The sequence below is a fragment of the Ursus arctos genome, unplaced genomic scaffold, assembly GCF_023065955.2.
Source record: "Ursus arctos isolate Adak ecotype North America unplaced genomic scaffold, UrsArc2.0 scaffold_7, whole genome shotgun sequence".
NCBI classification, from domain to species: Eukaryota; Metazoa; Chordata; class Mammalia; order Carnivora; family Ursidae; genus Ursus; species Ursus arctos.
This window is the reverse complement of record NW_026623089.1, coordinates 11,065,342-11,080,326: the sequence shown is the minus strand read 5'-3', so window position 1 is coordinate 11,080,326 and position 14,985 is coordinate 11,065,342. Positions and strand designations below refer to the sequence as shown.

At 42.1% G+C, this 14,985-nt stretch overlaps 1 protein-coding gene across 4 annotated transcripts in view; it reads left to right on the top strand.

Annotated features, from left to right (window-relative positions):
* Window positions 1-10,025, top strand: part of SEC23IP (SEC23 interacting protein) — a 42,489-nt gene extending 32,464 nt beyond the window's left edge. The window contains exons 16-19 of one of the 4 annotated variants that reach the window (XM_026494270.4): window positions 1,144-1,329; window positions 2,005-2,167; window positions 2,664-2,765; window positions 8,914-10,025. In XM_026494270.4, coding sequence (XP_026350055.1) covers window positions 1,144-1,329; window positions 2,005-2,167; window positions 2,664-2,745 — 431 coding nt within the window. In that variant the 3' untranslated portion in view covers window positions 2,746-2,765; window positions 8,914-10,025. Of the gene's footprint in view, window positions 1-1,143; window positions 1,330-2,004; window positions 2,168-2,663; window positions 2,766-8,895 lie in introns of all 4 variants that reach the window. The other 3 variants (XM_026494273.4, XM_026494272.4, XM_026494271.4) reach the window with 3 other exon arrangements.
* Window positions 10,026-14,985: the final 4,960 nt, after the last annotated feature.

Below are 14,985 nucleotides of genomic sequence, written 5' to 3'. Positions count from 1 at the left end.
GGAAGCAGAGTAACACTTGAACTAAGGACCAACAAGAAATAAACTTGATGCTAAGTCAAGTGAGCTGTTACTTCCTTGCTAACTAGATAAACTTCTCCAATTAAAAACATTCATTAAACATAATGGATCAGTAATAATTCCAAGTGGGGTTTACGTTTTTCTTATGCTTGTTAATGGTGTATATCATCCATCCATTGGCTTAAAGGTTTGGGTGGAAAGGATTGGAGTGCAGTGGAGAAAAGGGGGAAGGTGATCATGCCCTTTTATTGAAAGTTGGATTTTCTTTTCTTTTCTTTTCTTTTCTTTTCTTTTCTTTTCTTTTCTTTTCTTTTCCTTTCCTTTCCTTTCCTTTCCTTTCTTCCTTTTCTTTTTTCTTTTCTTTTTTTTTTGCTTACATCATGCTTTTAAAAAATATTTAACTCTTTTGGAGTTAAAATGGGAAATTTGATACTCAAATACCTTAAAATCAAATCGAATTTATTAGGCAAAAATAGAAAAGGTGAAGGGGCAGGGGTTTCTTTATTTTTAAATTAGAAGTTTTTATTGTGGTTGTATTAGAATGTCAAGTTGTTGAAAACATTTTACCATTACAGATTAGAAAAGTAGTCATTTTTTAAATCTTGTGGGCCATATATTTTAACTTACAGAAAAAAGCACATGACTATGCCTACATTTTCATGGTATTTGAACTCCTTCTCACCTTTTTTTTTTCTTTTGTGGAGAGAGGAAATTTATGCATTTTGGCTGGATTAGCTTTAGTTGTTAAAAAATGACAGAATTAAACTGTACAAAACTTTTTAAAAGATTTTAATTTATTTATTTGCCGGACAGAGAGCACCAGTAGGGGGAGTGGCAGGCAGAGGGAGAAGCAAGCTCCTTGCTGAGTAAGGAGCTTGATGCAGGACTTGATCCCAGAACCCTGGGATCGTGACCTGAGCCAAAGGCAGACGGTTAGCCGACTAAGCCACCCAGGCGTCCCTCTAGAAAACATTTTAATATGTTGAGAGTTCTTGGTTGAGAAACTCTGTGTGTTTGGCGTTTCAGAGAGAACTTATTCTGTCTGTTAACTTTTGTTTTAATTTTTATGGTACAGAATTTTATCCAGTGACTAATTGACTTGATGTGTCATCTTAATCTCTTCAGAGTTGAAAGACAGTCTCTCTCGTATGGGATCTGATTTGAAGCAGGGTTTTATTAGCTCCCTGAAAAGTGCTTGGCAGACATTAAATGAGTTTGCCCGCGCTCATACCTCTTCAACTCAGCTGCAAGAAGAACTGGAAAAAGTGGCCAATCAAATCAAAGAAGAAGAAGAAAAACAAGTAGTTGAAGGTAAATTTGTCATTTGAGGCATTTTCTAGTACAAATGTTATTTGTTAACATAATACTTATGAATTATTTAATGATGCTTTTCTGTTCTGGTCTTTTTTGTTAAAGTGTAGAGTTTTTTTTATAAAGGAAAATCTGTTATGATGAACTGTACTTCAAAGTGCATGTCATTCTTTTTCTGGGTTTTTGCCTGATAATTGCTGGACTTTTTATCCTGCAATCTGAAGTTTTTGTTGAGATTTCTAAGGCCAGAGTGGAATATCAGAGTTGAGAGCTAAGCTTGTATTCAGGCATTTTAAAGACCCACTATAAGAAATTATCTTCCTTGTGCTGTTGTTTAACTGTGTCGTTATATTGTAGACTTTATCTGCATTGTCAGGTCATTGTGCCATGATGTTTTTGACTCTCAGATTCTAATTCTGTTTCCTTTCTTTCTACAATGCTCTCTCACCCCTTTTCTTCAAAACTTCTGTCAGCTCGTTGGCTCTTTCTCCTCTCTCTCGGGTAACCAGCCCCTCCTCCTTCCCCTGGCTCTTTGGAGGAATGGGAAGTGAGCCTGGTAGTTTCCCAGGTTGCTACGTGTGTCAAGCGATATTCTCTTGAGCCCAGAAAGTCAGCTAAAGTCAAAGGATAATGATTAAGTGATTGACTTTGATATTGAAATGGTTTAAATTCTAGCAGAAAAGATTGTTGAAAGTCCAGATTTTTCCAAGGATGAGGACTACTTAGGAAGGGTTGGAATGCTAAACGGAGGCCGCCGAATTGACTACGTTCTTCAAGAAAAGCCAATAGAGAGTTTTAATGAATATCTTTTCGCTCTTCAGAGTCATTTATGCTATTGGTAAGTGGTTTCTTCTTTGATAACATTCATGCGGCTTTTAGCTGCTAGCACATACAGCAGTTTTAGGGAGACTGTTTAACTGATTTCTCACTTATGATGGAGTATTAATTACAAAGGCCATATATTCAAAATCAGTATTTTCCCCCTTTATTATCCACAAGATGGCAGTGTGTCCTCTCTCTTTGACCAAAGGCCTTTGGTACTTGCACACTGATTTTGTAGGGCTACCTTTCACAGAATGGGAGTGGTTGGGACTTTGAAAAGCCATCCTTTCAGATGTCCCCTGTCACCGTGGAGGATTACAGCACAGCTCTTTTGTAGCTGATCGGTATCCATCCAGTGTTTAAGGACAGCTTTAAGACTGCACTACTTTATTGTCGTTTGCTTTTCTTAGGTAGGGTTGAGTACAACAAAAGCTGCATTTTCCACCTTTATGGATAGAGGTTAATTTCTACTAATGGTCTTTTAAGTAAAAATGTTCTTTTCTTTGTGCCAGGGAATCTGAAGATACTGCCCTGTTGTTACTTAAAGAAATTTATCGAACAATGAACATTAGTCCAGAACAACCCCAGCACTGATTGGACTTCAGTCTCACTGTGTGAGTTTATCTTTATTGTGTGCATACAATCTGAATGTTTCATTCTGAAATCCTTTTTTTTTTTTTTTTTTTTTTAAGTAATCTCATTGTCCAACGTGGGGCTGGAACTCATGACCCTGAGATCAAGAGTCGTGTGCTCCACCAACCGAGCCAGCTGGGTGCCCCTCAGAAGTCTTTTTTATGGAGTTGATGTTGACTCTAATTTTCTCCCTTTTATGTTTCTTTCTAGTGTTTCTTTTTTCTTTTTAAAAAAAATTTAGAGTAGAGACATTAAAGAGGGGAAGTGGTTTGCAAGCTACATTTCTGACGTGTTACAGTTTTCTTCCTAATTCTGCGTAAAATTTGAGTTCTTTTATTTTCGGTTTCTTTCTAAAAGGTATTTCCAGGAACATCAGTTAGGAATTTCTTTGGTTGTAGATAACAGAATCTAACTCACTGTACCTTAAATGAATAGAGGTTTATTTTTCTTGTGTAACGGGAAGGATTCATCTGTCGAGTGATGTCACTGGACATTCACATTGTTGGCACTTTTTTACCTGCATGTCGGTTCTTAATCCATAATTACAAGATGGCTCCCGTGGTTGCAGGCACTGTGTGTACATTTAAGACATGAATAACGGGGAAAGGACAATGGCAGTTATATCTAATCCTTTTATTTTTTATTTTATTTTATTTTATTTTATTTTAAAGATTTTATTTATTTATTTGTTAGAGAGAGTGAGTGCGTGCACACGCACAAGCAGGGAGAGTGGCAGGCAGAGGGAGAAGCAGGCTCCCCACTGAGCTGGGAGCCCGATGTAGGGCTCTGTCCCAGGACCCTGGGATCATGACCTGTGCAGAAAACAGACACTTAACTGACTGAACCACCCAGGTGCCCTGTTCCTGGCACTTTTTAATTTTAATTTTAATTTTAATTTAAATAATAAATGTTAAGTTCAGCCTCCACCTTCTTATTTTGGAGAGATAACCACTTTCAGTTGGGTTTCCTTGGATTGCCCTGTGCACATCCAGTCAAATGTACGTGCATGTAAAAACAAAGGGATCTCATTGAACGTATTGTTTTGCAACTTGATGCTTTCAATCAGCTTTATAACTTGCACAGATTTCCGTATTAGCTTGTGTCTTTTTCATTCTCTTTCATGGCTGCATAGTAATCTCTTGTGTGGCTGTATTCCATCTTGCTTAGCCAATCTTCTGTTAATGCACACTTAGATCATTTCCTAATGTATATTAGGGAGTCTTACTCAATAGAGTAGGTAAAAGGTCTGAAAAGCCATTTTATAAACAGACTCTTGATACAGTTGTATCAGTTCTCACCATTTCTGTTATTACAGTACTAAAATAAACTAAAGGTAATGTCAAAAGCTACCCCAGTTCAGATTTTCAATTACGAAATAGTCTCTCATTTGTACCAAATAAATATTTGGTACTTACTATGTGCCAGGCACATAGTAAGTTTTCATGCCGTGGATAAGTGGAAAATAAGGTAGCATTCTCACCTTTAAAGAATTTACCTTCTACTGGGAGGAGATCAATAGTAAACCTGTGCTCTAATCCATAAGTAAATTTCAGATATTGATAGGTCTTGTGGAGATAAAATAGGAAAATGTTGTGAGTGATGGGTTGCTTCTGGGGAAAGCCTTGCTGAGATGATGACATTGGAGTTGAAATTTGAAAGATGAGAAGGAGGTGAACATCTGAGGATATGGGGAGAATGATCCAAGCAGAAGGAAGGGCAGCTGCAAAGGTCATGAGATGGGAACAGACATGTCACCTTTGAGGGACAGAAAGCAGACCACTAGGGCTGGAGGTAATAAGGGGGGAGCACAGGAGGAGAGGAGTCAGAGGTGGGCGGGCCTGATTGAGGAAGCTGGGAAGGCCTTTGCGTTCTACTCTAAGTATAAATGGAAACATGGAGGGTTTTAATGGGAAGATTGATGTGACTTGGCTTAGACTTCAGAAGGAATGCTCTCTGGGTGCTGGGTGGAGGGAAGACTGCTGGGCAAGGAGGGAGGAAGGGAGAACAGTTAAGAGGCTGGTGGTGATGTTGACCAGGGCTCTAGTGGTAGGGGTGGGGAGAGATGATTGAGTGCACTTGTGTTTTGGAGGGAGGGAAGTCCAGGACTTCCAGATAAGTTCATCATGAGGAAGGAAGGAAAGAAGTTGAGGGTGACTTTTACGATTTTGATGTGAGCTGCTGGGTGTATTATGGTACCTTTTCCTGAGAAGGCTTGTGAACAGAGCATAGTTTTTTTGTGAGGTGTGGGGATGGGAATCCATAGTTTTGTTGTATTAAGTCAGTAGTTGATGGTCTGAAGCTCAGAGCTCAAGGTAATGACCTTAAAATCAGTCATCAGCATATACGTGGCCATTTGAAGCTAGAAATGGGATGAGATTACCTTGGAGTGTGTAGGTGGAGAAGAGAAGAGGTCTGGTGGACAAGGAGGAGTGAAAGAAGTGAAAGAAGATTTGGGGGCTTGTGATCTCAGGGAAGCTGAGAGAAGATTGCTTCGAGAGAGAGTAGCCAGCAGTGTCCAGTGCTGCTGAGAGAGAGGTCGAGGAAGAGGAGAACCAAGACTTGGCCATTGGCTTGAGGCGAACGTAGGACATCATTGGTGACCTCGAGCAAAGGTGTTTTCGTGTCATGGCAGAGGTAAAGTGGGTGGAGGAGAGGTAAGGGTCAGAGAGGAAAGAGTTTTCTCTGAAAGATAATAGAAATAAGATGGCAGGGACATTTTATGATATTAAGGTGTGTTTGCTACTGAGAATGATCCAGTATTGGGGGGTGAAATTGATAAGGCAAGAGTAAAAGGGGGTAATCATGGAGGGAAATACTTGAAAAGGAAGTGTGGGAAGGGGCCAAGGCCAAGTGAAGCATTTACCCTTAGGAAAGGAGCAGGGATGCATCTTTCCCGGTAGCAGATGAAGGAGGGGAGTGTGGGCACTGATACAGACAGGATCTTCTTTCCTCTGGAGGAGGATGGACAATAAATAAATGATTGCAGCGTGCCAGATGGTAAAAATAGAGCAGCAGGGTAAGGGAGAGAGGGAGCGCACTTGGGATGGGACAAGTTGCTATTCTGTATAAGATGGTGAGGGACACTCACTGGTAACGTGTCATTGAAGCAAGTAAGCTAGGTGGGTATCTGGGGAAAGAAGATCATTTCAGACGGAGAGAAGTAGATTTATCGGAACATAAGAGCTGTAGCATTCTTTGTAACGATTGTGTAGTATCCCATTGACTGCTACACTATAGTTTTTGTAGCCAATTCGTTGTTGATGGGCATTTAGGTTATTCTGATCTTTTACTACTATGAACAATGCTCTGGTGATACGTGATATTTAGTAGCTGCAGTGTATTCCATTTTATAGTTCTGTTATTAAAGTACTTCAGTCATCTACCATCGTTGGGTGTTTAGATGTATTTCCAACTTTATTATAAATCTGACATATAGTTGCATGTACCTTTTGCACATATCTGTTTGGGATACATTCCTGTATACGGCATTGTTGTATCTAAGAGTGTTGCACATTTGCCAAGGATTTTGATCTACACCTGTTGTTAAATTGTGTTTCAGGGGCGCCTGGGTGGCTCAGTCGTTAAGCGTCTGCCTTCGGCTCAGGGCGTGATCCCAGGGTCCTGGGCTCGAGCCCCGCATCAGGCTCCCTGCTCTGCTGGGAGCCTGCTTCTTCCTCTCCCACTCCCCCTGCTTGTGTTCCCTCTCTCATTGGCTGTCTCTCTGTCAAATAAATAAATAAATAAATAAATAAATAAATAATCTTTTAAAAAAAAATTGCGTTTCAGAAAGATTGCCCAATTTTCATGTCTATTTAAGTGCTGATTTTCCTGTATCCTTGCCAACACTGGGTATTACCATTTTAGGAACTTTTGCTGATTTGATAGCCATGGATTGTTATCATTGTTTTAGTTTATATTTCCATCACTGGTGAAATGGAGCATTTTTGGTATATTTCAGTGGCCATTTGCCTTTCTTGTCAGTTGCCTAGTCTTGGCCTTTGAGCAAAAGGTGTGGAGGTGTGGTGTGTAGGGTATTTTTGTTTCTGATTTATAGTTATGACATTTTAAGGATATAAACCCTTTGTCACTGCAGAGTTGTTTTCCAGTTTGACATTTGCCTTTTATTTTTGCTTTATTTTGGGGGGTTTGGGTGGATAGAGAGCATGTTTTAAAAATAGGTAGCCTAGTCTTTTGAGATTATCATTTCAATAATTATGGTTAATTTTTTTGTTCTTAAACGGTTTTGTTTTTCACTTAACTTTATAGTTTAGAAGAATATAGTTTAGAAGAATACAGGGGGATTTAACTTTTTTTCTTAGTTTTTTTTGCCTGTGGCATATATTGAAAGGTACCCTTTTGTCATTGATGTTTCTGTGATATGCTCTGGTTTGACATTTTTATTATATGCCCAGTATTTGTTTTCTTTCTTTTCTTTTTGATGAGAAAATTGATTTTTTTTTTATTTTTATTTTTTAAAGATTTTATTTATTTATTCGACAGAGACAGAGACAGCCATCGAGAGAGGGAACACAAGCAGGGGGAGTGGGAGAAGAAGAAGCAGGCTTCTAGCGGAGGAGCCTGGTGTGGGGCTCGATCCCAGAACGCCGGGATCACGCCCTGAGCCGAAGGCAGACGCTTAACCGCTGTGCCACCCAGGCGCCCCGAGAAAATTGATTTTTAAAAAAAATTTAATTCCAGTGTAGTTAACATACAGTGTTAAGTTCATTTCAGGTGTACAATGTAGTGATTCAACACTTCTAAACATAACTCAGTGCTCATCACGAGAAGTGTACCCAGTGTTTATTTTCTGGGCTTTTGGACATCTCTCCTATTGACTTATTTATCAGACTACCATATTTCACTGATTTCAAGTCCTATAAATTCCACATTTTATCTTTAAATTTGGACCACATCATCTAATCAGCTGTTGCCTAGATGGCGGTTGAGTTCTTCTCGAGGTGGTTTGCATTTTTTTCTGCCATTTACTGCGGTGGGGCGAGGGGGTGCATTACCAGCCCTGAGTCCTCTTAAACTAATTTCTCTGCTTGAGATATTTTGGGCTATGCCACTGGTGTGAATTCAGACCACAAAATCTGTGGGCTGGCAGGACTGGAGGACCAGTTCAAATACCAAGGAATATTTTTTCTTCTCTTCCCATTGTCAAAGAAGACGTGTGCAGACTTCTTTGTTGTCCCTTTTAGAGGAAGGGTTATTTTTTTTCTACCTTTCATTGAAGCTGTAGCCATCCAGTGTCCCCAGTTTTTGAGGTGGACTCTGTCCTTTTAGACTCTGTATCCTGAGCACCTTTCCTTTTCTTTTCATGGATACATAAAATAATGGTGCATCTTACATTGATGGTGTCTTACACTTCGTGAAATGTATTTTAGTGATTGTAACTTGATAGATTTTACCGTCTGGCAGTGCAGGGTCTTAGTACGCCATAAGTCTTGGCTCTTGTTCCAAATGAATTTTGAAATGAGTTAAGTTCCCCTCACAGTCTCTCTCCACAAAACAAAGCAAAACAAAACCCAAACAATGTAGTTCCAAGATTTTAATATCACCTAATATGAAAAGCTAAGAACCTTTCATTTCACACATAATTTGTTCACTGTTCATTGTTTTCTTTCTTCTTATACTTGGTTGTAAAATTTGGGCAGGAACTTAAGGTCCTGATACTGTTTTAATACTATAAAATAATTAATTTAGAATATCGACAGTTGTGTACATGGTTCATGTAAGTATAGAGCACTTCTGTTGAGTAATTCTTTATGTTTATCTCCTTTAGTCCTTTTTAGAATTGTTCTTTAAAAAGCCTCACATGAATTTGACAGAAATTTTTTCTTTTACTTTCTGTACTCGTTTTGTTCCGAAGCTCTACCACGCTAGCTGATCTCACTGGACACTCTCGGCCGTACTTTTGTCCCTTCAGAAGCCCTGAAGCCTTGTGCTCACAGGCCGTGTTCTTCGGAGGCAGTTAATTAACAGTGCAGGTGTAGTAAAGCTGAGCACCTGACAGAATATTCTTTTACTTCAGAAAGGAACAACAGTGCGTTAGTATATTATTACTGTAAGTTTGCAAAGTTCACCAAGGATTCTTTTTTTCTTTTAAAGACTTTCTTGTCTTTCCAGAAAGTTGGAGTAGAAATGACATTGCTGAGAAAACTCTCAGAGGACATTCCCAGTTTGCTCCTGTGATGGATGACAGAAAAGTGGTTCATCAACATTTGCTCAGAAAGAATTCTCACAAGTAGGAAGTCATTTGAAAGAAAACATACAGAACAAAAAGACAATGAAGAAAATCAGTACCACGTTTGGACAGTATGGATAAGAAAATGTAATTTTAAAAATGATGCAATTAAAATTCCTCAGATCAGGTTAGTTGTACAGCTGTCAAAGTAATGCGTGATATCAATGAAGAAATATTTGTGGCATGCAGACGGTTATTTCTGTTTCTTAAAAACCTATCGTCAATGGGCTATTAAACTTGCTTTTTTTTTTAATTAATGTAGTATGTTCTTTTATTCAAGTATGGACTTCTTGAGAAACTGTAGTCCTATGATTTTCCAAAAATTTATGTTCTACTTTAAGTGTGAGTTGTAGTTCCGAGCTGCTTTACTGCAAGGTCATTTGTGTCTAAGAGGAAATAGCCAAGATCGCTTATATTCCGAGTTGAATCTGAGGTTTTATGAAGCCTTTCAAGCACTCGCTGAGCACATGGTTGTGGAAGTGAGATGCTCCTGCAGCACAGAGGTCCTGGGAAGTGCTCTCACAGGACATGCATGTCCGCTAGCGGGGGTGTTGGGGGGGCAAAGGGGAGGTTTTCCATTTTGTCATCTGAGGTAGCTTTGCAGTTGCCTCGTTGCTAAACTTTCAATTAATGTGAGAACCAAAGTAGAGTTTCTTTCTTTTTTTTTTTTTTGCTTTGTATTAATTTCACTTATACCAAAGTGTTTCAAAGTATGAAATGTATTGCTTCTAGACTATAAATCTACTTCCTGAAAAGACTGTTCTGTAATATTTCACTTTGTTTTATTATAACTTCAAATTATCTTAAATATTTTCCTAATACTATGTGGGAATGCTGATTTTTCTTCTTTTGTTATGCGGTAGAAACATTTTACACTTTATTACATAGTTCTCATGGAACATAGAATATTTTGGAAGCAACATATGATACACATTTTTTTGTGTATATATTCTAATTAGTGTGAATAAACTAGTAACTGCATTTTTAAAAAGCAGCAAGCGTTTCTCGTCTTCCTTAAAAATATTCCTGTGAGTTCATCGTTCATTTACTTTTCATTGTGAGTGCCTGCCGTATGTAGTTAATTCATAGCATTTGCTCCTAATAATTGAATTAGGACAGAACCATTTTAGAGCTGCACGTGATCTCAGGCAACATATATTCATTCCAGCTGCCTCATTCTGCAGCCAAGGACACGACGCTGCATGCCTTTCTCTGACTGCAGATCGAGTGGCAGATTGGGGCTGGAATGCAGTTTCACTGACTACCTTTTGGCCTTCACGTCTGGACACCTAGTACTACTGCTTTTCACTTAATTTCCACTTCCCCAAACTGATGAAATAAAGAAAAATGAGGGTTATTTATATATATTTAATAAAATCCAGTCTAATTTGACTTTTCACCTTAAAACTGGTTTCAGCAGCATCATTCAGACTATGTCTTCTGAGTATTGTGGGCAGAGAAGAAATACTTGAGCCAATGTCCAAAGAAGAAATGTGTACCAGCTGAGTTTCAGGAATCTTGAAATTTTATTTTAACACTTGAAACATGAATTAGTTTTTTGGTGACTCTGCCTGTGGACATTTATGTATATTACTCTTCAATTTCTTTCTTTTTTTTTTAAAGATTTTATTTATTTATTTAAAGAGCACATGTGCATGGGAGTGGGCGGTCAGAGGAAGATGGAGAGAATCTCAAGCAGGCTCCATGCTTGATCCCACGACCCCGAGATCATGACCTGAGCTGAAATCAAGAGTCGGATGCTTAACTGACTGAGCCACCCAGGCGCCCTACTCTTCCATTTCTTTAAACAAAACAAAAAAAGCAAAACTGTTAGTAGGTCCCATGAGGGCAGAATCTGCACTTATTAGCATATTGTTCACTGTCGATACCACCATGCCTAGCAGTCTTGTCACATAGTAAGGCACTTTCCAAATATTTTCTGAGTAAGAGAACTTTAAGACTCAAAAACATGATCTTAACACTTGGAAGAGACCGTGGAGGACCGTCCAGATCAGTGGTTTGTAAACTATTTTTTAAAAATACTTTATTTTGTTAGAGCAAGAGAGCGAGCATGAGCATGGGGAGAGAGGAAGAGGGAGAGGCAGGCTCCCCCCTCCTGAGCAGGGAGCTCAACGTGGGGCTCTATCCCAACACCCTGAGATCATGACCTGAGCCAAAGGCAGACACTTAACGCCTGAGCCACCCAGGTGCCCTGGTTTATAAACTTTTAAAAAGAGGCAGAAGCCTTTTTCAGGTGAGAACTTTGACCAAATTCCGAACATAATCTAGTTGTGAGCATCTGAGTCAAGCTTGACCTCCCCCTTTCCCCAGGAAGAGCTTATCCCCTCCTGGAACCTCCTACTCTAGCCCCTAATCCGGGTTAATGCCCTCACTTTCCCCAGGTGAGGAAGGTCAAGTCTCTCCTTCTTCTGAAAGGGTTTCATATGCAAAGTGTGGGACAAAAAAGCATCAGTGTCTGAAGGTGGAGGTCGGAGTCCTCAGAACACTGATGATGGTAACCTGGCTGGTTACCTTGACGTGTACCAAGGAGAAAATACTTTCCAGCTCTGACAGACCTGTGTGTTTCTTGAGTACCAAGTTTTCTCAAAACCAGAGTGTAATTATAACAAACTACACAGGTTATAGTGACTTGAGGTAAGTATGTTATTGGAAGATGTGATCCACACAGAGCCTTGGCAATGAGGCAGAGGGTAGATAACCACCATCCTGGCAGGAAGATCGTATGTGTGAGATAGTCACTCACGACATACGGTCTGACTATAAACGGTGCTGGCGATCAGGACTGTCCCAGAAAACCCAGGATGATTGGCCTTGGTATTTATCTTGCCACTGTTGTAGGTTTCTATGACGTGAGGCATCCCACCACCTTAGGGTTTACCAAGCAATACTCTGGTGGTGAGTTGGCTTCCCGTGTAGATTTTGGCGTCTGGGAAGAGGGTGAACTGAACCGCAGACCCTAAGTGTTCGGTTTTCTTCTAAGTTACAGTTCTTGTCTCTTGGTAGGTTGGTTCTCTGGCTTCGTAGGAGTCAGTTCTGCAGGTGGGTCCTCTCAGAGGAGTTGATAGAATTTAGCTCCATGTGGAGCTGAGGTGCCGACACGGTGTGCCTGCTGTTGTCCGTCTCCCTGCGGAGCATCTCGCCGAGATGTCTGTTCTCCTTCCAGCAAGTGATCAGCCCTGTCCTGGCATTTCACCTCCAAATTGATAGCATCATAAGGAGCTCTGGTATCCACCTGCTTGTCTTTGTGTCCAGGCTCTTAGCTGTGGCTCCTCGTGCAAGACTTTTCCTCCTAACGCCTCGGCAGGCAAACTGGGTTTTGGTTTTGGTTTTGGTCTGTTTCCTCTGCCATGAAATTCCTTGACCTGAGTTGTGAGACCAAACGGAAATATGAATAATGTGTGCGTGACAGCGCCAGGCCCGTGGCAGCACCCAGAATGTCGCTTGTGCTTACCGATGTTACTGTTGTGTCACCAGGAGCACTGAGGTCAGGGAAGACCCAGGCCTTCATGGCCGGCTCGCTGCCACTTTCTGTCCCTGGGCCAGGTTTCTGGAAGCTGAGAGCTGCTAGCGGCTCCTCAGGGGTGTGAAGCGTGGCAGCCTGGAGGAGGGGGCGGGCACTAGAAAGGAGGGTGGGGGGCAGGGCGGGGACGCTAATGCTGATCAGCAGGTCCGCAGGATCTTAGCGCCTGCGTGTAACCTCTGCGTGCCCTGGTTCTCGAAGCTTGTTTTGGGGTAAGGATCAAGAAAACGTGTTTTTCCCTCTTAACTTCTGCTTTAAAACACCAACCCTTTTAGATTTTCCCCAAACCCATCGGCCCCACGGAACACTCGGAAAATGACTTCATGTTAACACCAGTGGGAGCTCATGAGATAAGATACTTCCTTCTTTTCGTCTCAGGTCAAGGGGAGCGAATTTGGAGAGTATATGTGCTTAATATTCTAGGAAATTATCATAAAATATGTTCAGCATGTATGACACCGTGTGAAGACACAGAAAACACGCCAGGGATTATCAAGGACCCAGCCGTGAGCTGGTGGATTGGTTAGGGGGTGAGCTGCAGTTTGGTCATGCACAGGGGGAAACGGTATACTTGGGATGACCCACTGTGTTTTTCTGTCATTTCTTATGTCAAAAAGTGACTTATAAGAGACTGTATTATGGAAATTTTCTTTTTTTCAAGGTTTTATTTATTTGAGAGAGCGCGCGAGAGAACGAGAGCGAGCACGCGAGGGTGCGTGAGCATGCGCATGAGCGGGGGGGGGGAGGGGCAGAGGCAGGGGGAGAAGCAGGCTCCCAGCTAAGCAGGGAGCCCTGGGACGTGGGACTAGATCCCAGGACCCTGACATCATGACCTGAACTGAAGGCAGACGCTTAACCGACTGAGCCATCAGGCACCCTGGAGATTTTCACATACTCAGAACTATGGAGAATGGTGTAATGAATCCTCGTGTCCGCTTCCCCTGGCCTCGGTGGTGCTGTCGGGGACGGACTCCCGAGGAGATGGCCCAAGGGACAGGTAGGTGGTGGTAGCCAGGTGACAAGGGGAGGGGAGTGCATTCAGGACAGGTGGGACGCTGTCAGGTGGGCAAGGGCATCGCAGGCAGGCTCAGCGCCATTGGAAGAAATTAGGTGGTTGTGCGTGAAATGCGAAAAAGTATGAGTGTGTTGAGTATGATTTTCATTACAGTGGTTTTAAAGACAACTTTTAATAGCATTCACTCCCGTTGAAGGGAGCACAGTTTGGAATACTGGCGAGTGCTCGCTCCTAGCTAAACATTCCTTTCCCCACCACCTCTCAGATCGTGCTGCTTCTCTGAAACCCACTTGCTTCCCTTTCCAGGGTGGATTTATTGGTGAGGAGTTACAAAGCTGTTTTTGCAGGGCGCTTCTACCTGCTGGAGAAGCTTCAGGTGAACGAGGCTGCTGTTGATCTCTGGACGTTCCTGTCTGGGCTAGAGCTGGGGTGGGCACTTGGGGGGTGTGGGCGCCCTGTGGTTCAGGCGCTGTGCACGCTCTAGCTCTTTCCTGTAGTCTTTACAGGAGCCTGTGGGAGGTGGGTGTTATCCACCCCATTTTACAGATGAGAGGACTGAAGCGAGCTGTCTTACCAGGACCACACAGTTAGTGGCAGGGCTGAAAAAAGTGCACCTGAACCTCAAAAATAAAAATAAGGGAAGTCCTTTCAAATCCTTGCGATTGACTGCCTGCCTCTGGAAACGCCCAGGCAGTCACAAAACTTATCTCATTGCATCAGCCAAAACATCTTGAAACGATACCTATGGAAGAAAAGGATACGTTTTAAGAGCTGTGGATTATAATTTGCTTTGTTTTCGCCTAAAGTGCTGTTTTCTTTGAGGAAGGGCTAAAAACCTCTTGTTAATGAAGATTCCAAATCTTGGTCTAAATAGGACCTAGATGTTTGCACAGCTCCCCTTTGAACTGAGAAGGGCGGCATAAATGCAGGATGGTCTATTTGACCTCCGCGTGTAGAAAGTGGCTTAGTCTGTGTGCCCACCCTGAGCTTAGTGACCACGGCCCCGTTGACCCTCCTTGGGCTGGCTCTCCATTCTCGCTTCCATTACCAGTTTTCCTTCCCCCCAGGGCAGCCTCGACACTGCCCTGGCTCAGCATCCATCCCGAAACCTTGGCTGTCCCTGAACACCCATCCCACCGAGGGGCTTTCCTTCTTTCCAGATCTCACGTCCTCCTTGTCGTCTTCCCCAGCCTCTCTCTGGCTTTGCCTTCTGTTCCCTCCATGCACCAAGCCAGCTCTTCATTCTCCCCAGTTGCTTTTCCTTTGTGGGCTGTGCCGCCCTGAGCTGCACCTCCCGCCTCCGTGTGGAACCAGGGCCCCGTCCCACCTGCTCCCACCTGCCTGGCCCCATGTGGGCGCTGCCTCCCCGGGCCTGTGTACCTCAGTTTGGTCTTAGGT